The following is an 8,050-nucleotide window of genomic DNA, read 5'->3' as shown; positions in this document are numbered from 1 at the left end:
ATGAGAAATAATTCTGCAATAACAACGTTCATCCTGCGGGGACTAACAGATGACCCACAGCTACAGGTTTTTCTTGCTGTATTTCTGTTTCTCACCTACATCTTCACTGCTGCTGGAAATCTAATCATTATCCTCCTCACACTGATGGATCCTCAACTTAAAACTCCCATGTACTTTTTCCTTCGGAACTTTTCCATCTTAGAAATATTGCTTACAACTGTCTGTGTTCCTCGATTCCTGTACAGCCTGACAACTGGAGACAAAACTGTTACCTATAATGCTTGTATTACTCAATTATTTTTTGTCATTCTCATCGGAGCAACAGAATTCTTTCTCCTAACCGCTATGTCCTATGATCGCTACGTGGCCATTTGCAAACCCCTGCACTACACCACCATTATGAATGACAGGGTGTGCACTCTACTGGTCCTTTCCTGTTGGTTGACTGGATTAATTGTCATATTCCCACCGCTTAGCCTAGGAATTCAGCTAGATTTCTGTAATTCCAATATCATTGACCATTTTGGCTGTGATGCATCCCCTCTTCTGAAGATTGTGTGCTCAGACACGCAATTAGTAGAACAAGTTGTTTTAACCATGGCTGTGCTGACCCTCATATTCACACTGGTGTGTGTAATTGTGTCCTACACATACATCATCAAGACTGTTTTAAGACTCCCATCTGCTCAACAAAGAAAAAAGGCTTTCTCTACATGTTCTTCCCACGCGATTGTCATTTCCATCACCTATGGGAGTTGTATCTTTGTCTATATCAAGCCAGTAAAGGAAGGAGTCGAAATTAATAAGGTGGTCTCATTGCTCAACACCTCATTTATCCCTTTGATGAACCCGTTCATTTATACACTACGAAATAAGCAAGTCAAACAAGCCTTTAAAGACTCAATTAAAAAGATTGCAGTTTTCTCAGAGCATTAGGAGACTTTAAAATTTATATATATATTATATGTAATATATACATATAGAATTTTCTTCATCTATTATATGATCTAACTCAAATATAAATTAAAGTTTCATTAACTTCTATTTTTCTATTACTCTTAAAACTACAGAGTGACATAAGGATTACTGCCTTATTTCAAGTAAACTTTCTTTCAAATTGCTTATTTTAAGTGGATATGAAAATAGATTTCTAGAAAGTCCATACAGAACCTCATTATCCTTATGATGGAAACACACAACAAAAAGGAACCAAGAAAAATTTGAGTTTTATTTCTGTCCATTCTTTTACAGTAATAACACTTTCTAGAATTGGGTATTTTTTTTCTTATGAAGTGGAATAAATCAAAGTGAATGAATCTTTTTTTGCTAGTCTCTTCTAACCTGTTTCTTCAAGTCCTATAGATGTCAACACAGCTGTTTAATTAAATATTTTATAGTGTTGTACACCTATTTGTCTTAAATTTGAATGCCTGGAGTCAAAGTCTCTTCCTGTGTTTCAATATTTGTTGTATCTAGAACCTCATGGTCCTACCAGTGCAAAACACACTAAACAGAAAATTTACAACAGTGTTTTATTCTAAAATCAACAGTAAATTTTCTAAAAAATACAAAGTTCTATTCAGTTGGTGTGGGGTAAGACTTGATATTCTGCTTTGTTAATAAGCTTCTAGCTATGTTGTTGAAACTGATCTGATAATCACAATTTGAGTAACAAGAATTTAAGATAATGATTGGTAATGTCAGGTATATTTAGATATTCAAATAGCCAGTTCTTGTCTACATATTAGGAAATGGTGTTGGTGTCTAAGAATACCATGGAACAAATTAATACATTTTAAAATTTCAAAAAATTTAGTTATCAACTCTAGTTATCACAATGCAGTGTTTTACAGTAATCTGAATTTATTCTTCCTTTCCCTGAGTCATATCATTCAGAGAAAGAAAAAAATAAACTTATTAAGAGGTAACAAAGAGAGCCATGAAATCCAAATAAATGTGAACTTGACATCAGAGATAATGAGTATTGTGTGACTATTAGTCCTGATTTTATAATATTTTTAATTCATGAAGATAAAATTTGCCAACAACAGTATAATTATATATATACACCCCTTTTGTACTAAACAAAGAGGATATAGTACAGGCAGGGTTAGGCAATATCCTGACAAAACACTTCTACCTACATCTCCAAAAAAGTAATTTGTTATTTCCTGCATAATTCATGACATATTCATCGCCTTTTTATATTTATCTTGGACTTCTAATAATTGCACATTAAGATTGTCTCTGCATTTATCCCTAGTTTCCTTCTATTTTGTCACCACTCTCATCTAACTTTTACCATCTACAGTATCATAGTAAAATATTCTCATCAGTTTCTTTTTTATTTATGTATTTATTTTCTAAAATCATTTTATTTGGAGCTCCTACAATCTTTATCACAGTCTATATATACATCCTAGGTGTAAAGCACATTTGTAAATTTCTTGCATCATCATTATCAAAGCATTTGCTTTCTACTTGAGCCCTTAATATCAGCTTCTCATTTTCCCCATCCCTCCATGCTCCCCCTTCCACATGAACCCTTGCTAATTTATAAATTATTATTATTTTGTCATATTGTACAATGTCTGACGTCTCCCTTCACCCACTTTTCTGTTGTCCATCCCCCAAGCACAGGGTTATATGTAGATCCTTTTAATTAGTTCCCCCTTTCTACCCCACCTTCCCTCCACCCTCCAGGTATCGCCACTCTCACCACTGGTCCTGAGTGGATCATCCACCCTGGATTCCCTCTGTTTAAAATTCCTATCTGTACCAATGTACATCCTCTGGTATAGCCTGATTTGTAAGGTAGCGAGTGGAGAAGAAGCATTTAAGAACTAGAAGGAAGTTGTGTTTCATCATTGCTACCCTGCACCCTGACTGGCTTGTTTCCTCCCCGTGACACTTCAGTAAGGTCTTGTCCAGTTGAGTACAGATGGGCTTTGGGTCTCCAATCAGTACTTCTTCTCATTTACAATGGTATGATTTTTTCTTCTTTGATGCCTGATACCTGATCCCTTTAACACCTCATGGTCACACAGGCTAGTGTGCTTCTTCCATGTGGGCTTTGTTGTCTCTCAGCTAGATGTTCACTTGTTTATCTTCATGCCAGAAGCTATATCTTTTGATAGTCAGGCACCATCAGCTTTCTTCAACACATTTACTTTTGCACACATTTTTCTGCACCGATCATGTAGTGTAGTGAAGGTGTGCATTTTAATAAGCCAATTTAATAGAACAAAGTGTTCTTGCATTGAGTAAGTACTTGAGTGGAGGTCCAATGTCCATCTGCTGCCATAATACTAAATCTATAAATATAGACACCTGGATCTATTTCCTCACCATCTTATATAAATCTATTTACATATGTACATGCCTGTATTTAGACCTCTATAAATATCCTTTGACTCCCAGTTCCTTCCTCTATTTCCTTGTACTTTCCTCTTGTCTCCCTATCATGCTCAGTTTTCATTTGGGTTTCAGTAATTTATCTTGGTTACTTTGACCTTGCTGAATCCCTACCAGGCCTCTCACACCCTCCCTGCCACTAATTTTGGATCACTTGTTGTTCCTTTCTACTTGGGTTAGTCTACACCACCTCCTTACCCCTGCTACCTCCTCTCCCATGTCCCCCTGGAGCCATCGGTCCTGTTGTTTTCTCCTCCAGACTGTTCATCCAGCCTGTCTTATCTAGATATAGCTGCAGAGATAATAATATGCACCAAAAAACAAGGCATAGGAAGACAAGCTACAAAAGAGAACAGGATGAGGTCAACAAAAAAGAAAACCAATGACCCAGAAAAGAATAAATTAAGTTAAAAAAAAAAGGAAAAATTAAAAAAACCTGTAAATAGATCAGGGTCTGATTTTTGAGGTCTAGGCGTCTCCTCCAGTCAAGTCAGATGGGGTGTCACACTCTGGCACCGGAGTCTATCCTTTGCACTCCCTAGGGAGCTCTCTCTTCTGTTCCCCCCATTCCTTTGCCGCACGCCATTACTAGTTTGTCTTGGTGTCACTGGTCAGTCTGGGCCAATCCTGACACTGAGTCTCCAGTGTTGTTCTGTGTATAGCCACGGGTCAGCGAGGGATGGTATGTCTCATAGTGGGATCAGCCATATGGTCCACTCTGTGAATTGGCTGTTCGGAGTGGGGATATCATCCCGCAGGACTGTTGGGCCAGGGTGTGCTCCATACTCTCTTCCTCCCCATTCATTTTCTCTCATGTGCTCTGATCAGACATGCCCCTCTCCCTTAGCTGCAGCTTCAGTGCTGTCCTCTAAAGTAAATTCTTCTCAGGGCGGGGCAGTTGTCCATGTAGCTGGTATGAGGCTGAGCCCTCAGGCCCCTCCACTGACTCCCCTCTCCATAGAGGCTTGCTGCATTGCATCCCGGAACACTGGATTTAAGTCTGGTCCCTCTTTCCTTGTGGAGACACAAACGATACTCACCCCTTGGGTTGGTCAGTGCCGTATTCTGTGCCACATCTCTCTTTTTTTCCCCTCTCCTTTCCTAACCCCCTCCTTTTTAGTTGGCTAGCACATGTACCCCTGGATTTGGTCTGGCCCCTGCCATACAACCTGGACCTCACCCCTGGAATGTTTGTATAGAGTAGCTTTTTCTCTGTGCCCCTTTACATTTTTCTTTTCTTTTGTTTTTAAACTTTCCTCAGCAGAATCATGTTGTAGTTGTGCTTCTGTGCTTGGTTTACTTCACTTAGCATAATTTCCTCCACTTCTTCCCATGCAGGGAAGTGCTTTATGCATTCATCACTGCTTTTTAGCGATGCATAGTACTCCATTGTATGTATGTACCAGGTTTTTATTACATTTGTCTGCTCTCATCAGTCCCTTTACACTACACCTCTTCATCTGATGATCGCACAAACTATCTAAAGAACTTCTTTTCCACAGAGCAATCCTTTGTAAGGTTTGGTAAGTTGTTTCAGTTGTTGAATGGAAAAATGATTATCTGCTAGGCAAATCACTGCTTTTTTCACAATTAAAAAAGTTTTCTAAAAATAGGAAGGTTGGGTCCTTCTAATAAGTCTTAATAATCTAGGGGGGAATTTACAAATTTTATAGCCTTGTAATGGAAACTACCACCTCTCCAATGCAATTTTACTTACCGCATGCTCTCAACAAAGTTCTCTCCATTATGTTTTCCAATTTTGAAAAAAAATCCATATTCATTATATCATACCCCAACTCAGAGATCTGGAGATCACTCTTACCATAGTATTTCCAGATATAATCTTCTAAAAGCAACTTTACAGCAGCATTTCCAGTTTTAATGAGCCATCACTGAGCTGTCTTTGTTAGAAACTCTGAGGAAAGTCTGCCTTCTGCTCCAGTTATCAGTTGGTTCGTATGTCAAATTATCATGAGGACTGTTTGTTTTCCCAAAGTGCTTGATTTAATTTTGGTATGCTTACAGTTCATAAAAACAACAGAATTTATATTCTAATTAAATTGCAAAGGTAAAATGCATTTCTTCACACAACCAATGAAAATCATTAAAACTCCACTTATGATCTACATTGGCTTCCTTCAGTATCTCAAAATCACCTCTATACTCTAATATTGCTTAGAGTATTCATTTGAGTCAAAAAAATAATTTAAAAGAGTGATAAATGTAATAAAATAGATCCTGCTTATCTACTAAAATGTGTTGAACACCTCGAGCTGGGGGGTTGGAAGTGGAAGTATCTAGGAAAGTGGGCATCTGGATAGGGACAAAGACATTAAAAGTGGCTTGAACTAGCCCAGTTAGAGTATTAATGATCTAAAGTGTTTGTCCACATTAACTGAAATCACCTTTCTACAATACTTGTATATGCATTTGGGGCCATGAGATGATGACGACTGAACTTTAAATATGCTCAAATTAAATCAAGCACAAAAAGAATGGAAGTTGAAAAAGAAACAGACCAAGGAATGTACAAAACCACCATAGATATATTCTAAATATGTATATCAGTAGACAAACTTCTGGAAACACAAAATAAAATTACCAATGATCTTCTGTTTAAACTGGAATATGACTGAAAATATGTCCTCTAGGATTGGTATCAGAGGCTAAATTATGCACACCTGCTTTACCGATGGCTACGGATGACAGTGGAAGCCCAGAATCCATGTTCAGGGTACTTACATGGGTTAAGGCTCCAGGGAATCCCCTCTGTTCATGCATGAGGGATGTGACTAGTCCTGTTATCAGACACTGAGCATCGTAAGGTTGATTATGTTAGACATAGTTAGGGGGAAAAGTAATATCTTATCGTTTGCTCTCCCTTTTGACCCATTTAAAAGTTGTTTCGATTTTAAAAGAAAAAGAGGAGGGAAAATACACAGGGATGAGTCCCCTCTGGCCATAGACCAGAGATGTGAATAGTCTTGCTATCCTACAGAGTACATTAGAAAGTAGATGGTGCAGGTAGGGTTAGATTAAAGTTTATCATCTTATTATTTGATCTCCCATTTGACTCATTTTAAATTGTTCTAGTTTTTAATATTTTCTGCTTTCTTTCCATTGAGATACTTCAGGCAAAGTTACCAACCCGGTATATGGACGAAAATTCTTCCTGGTAAAAAGCTCTCTTCCCTGCATTCCTTCAGGACTCTCCCCACAGCTGCTTACTTTAAGGGAGCTCATTATTTCAGCTACACAATCATTAAACAAGGACTGATCTTTTAAAACTAATTACTTACCTGGCCAAAGGAATTAATCCACATTACTACATGCGTTAATCTGGGTACTTTAGAGAAACAAATCATAAGATAGAAAGTAGATGTTTGTTTGACCCCTCTCTCATGGTAGTTTTTCTTGTCTAGCCAGAGGCCAGATAATGCCACACTATTTACTCAGTTGTTTTCTGGGGAAAATACGGGAAGTATGAAAATAGAAAGTTTGTAAGCCCACTTGCTTTCAGCAATTAAAATTTGATCTTAAATGGATTTAGGCTACATCTGCAAAGGAAGCTACCCCACCCACACCCACTCCCGCTCCCGGTGCTTTGGAGTACTCAGGAACCAGAAGTCTTTATCAAAAGCTGGAAAAAATCTGGACCCACGAAGAAAACTCCTCTCTAGGACTGAATGTTACAGGGAGCCTGTGAGTAGACTGAAATGCTTGCTAGGTGACCACCTGGATCTACTTTTTGAGTAGAAGTGGGAAAAATGCAGCAATAAAAATACGGGTTGAGTTTGGCCATTGACACCTATGGACTTGGTTTATAGGTAATAAGAAGACAAGAGCGGGTTGACTGGGCTAAAATTCATAACCTAGTACGAGGGGATTAGGCTTGCTGAGTATTAATGAGAGCCATGGTCTAAAGGCAAGGTGACCAATGGACACCCTGTGGAGGCTGAGTGAGGCAGCCCTCATTGAGGTGACCAGAAACTGACCAGATGGAGATTTTTGAGCCTGTGATCTGGTGCATATTGTTGCTGATTTCATGAATGGCCTGTCCAGATTTGACTTTGCTTATGGATGCAGACTTCACAAGATTCCAACTGGAATGAAGATTTTTGTCAGAAAATATGATTGTCTCCTCAGAGCACTGGGTTGATTTAAGTGGGCAGTATATAAATTGGATACTCAAATTTAGGGGGATAAAGGCCTGAAGTGGTTGGCTTTCATAAGTGGGGGAACATATTCACAGGATTATAGGATTAAGGTGAGTTGTTAATTGCAATTGTGAGGCTAAGGAATGATGTACACGTGCCTAGTTGGCAAGAGGTCGATTGAGGTAGTTAAATTTATTGTGCCAACCTGGCCTATAAACACATGTGGGGTTAATTGAAGGGCGGAGGGATAAATGGCTCTGTGAGACTCCCCTTTTGAGTTCTCACTTCTCTTGCTTTGTGATGGTCACACCAGGGTGTATCTGCCTTAGCCAGTTCCCTGCTTCTGGTAGCAAGGCTCACTTCCTGGAAGACATCCCCAAGGAGAAGTCCTATGGATCTACAGTGATGCAGCCCTGGGTGCTGGAGCAGCCATGTGGAGACTCCTGCCAGCACTGAGATGCTTACATGTTCACTGACTC

The 8,050-nt window shown here is 38.9% G+C and overlaps 1 protein-coding gene across 1 annotated transcript; it reads left to right on the top strand.

The window, feature by feature from the left end:
• On the top strand, nt 1-936 carry LOC142450904 (olfactory receptor 6C2-like). Its single transcript, XM_075552841.1, has one exon. The coding sequence runs from the start codon at nt 1-3 to the stop codon at nt 934-936; it is 936 nt and encodes a 311-aa protein (XP_075408956.1).
• The last annotated feature ends 7,114 nt before the right edge of the window (nt 937-8,050 follow it).

Source organism: Tenrec ecaudatus, chromosome 6 (assembly GCF_050624435.1).
Source record: "Tenrec ecaudatus isolate mTenEca1 chromosome 6, mTenEca1.hap1, whole genome shotgun sequence".
In the NCBI taxonomy this organism is placed as follows: Eukaryota; Metazoa; Chordata; class Mammalia; order Afrosoricida; family Tenrecidae; genus Tenrec; species Tenrec ecaudatus.
The sequence above is the reverse complement of the archived record's forward strand: the minus strand, read 5'-3'. Positions and strand labels throughout refer to the sequence as shown.

Coding starts and splice junctions, on each gene's coding strand:
- LOC142450904 (XM_075552841.1), top strand. CDS start 1: ATGAGAAATAATTCTGCAATAACAACGTTCATCCTGCGGGGACTAACA.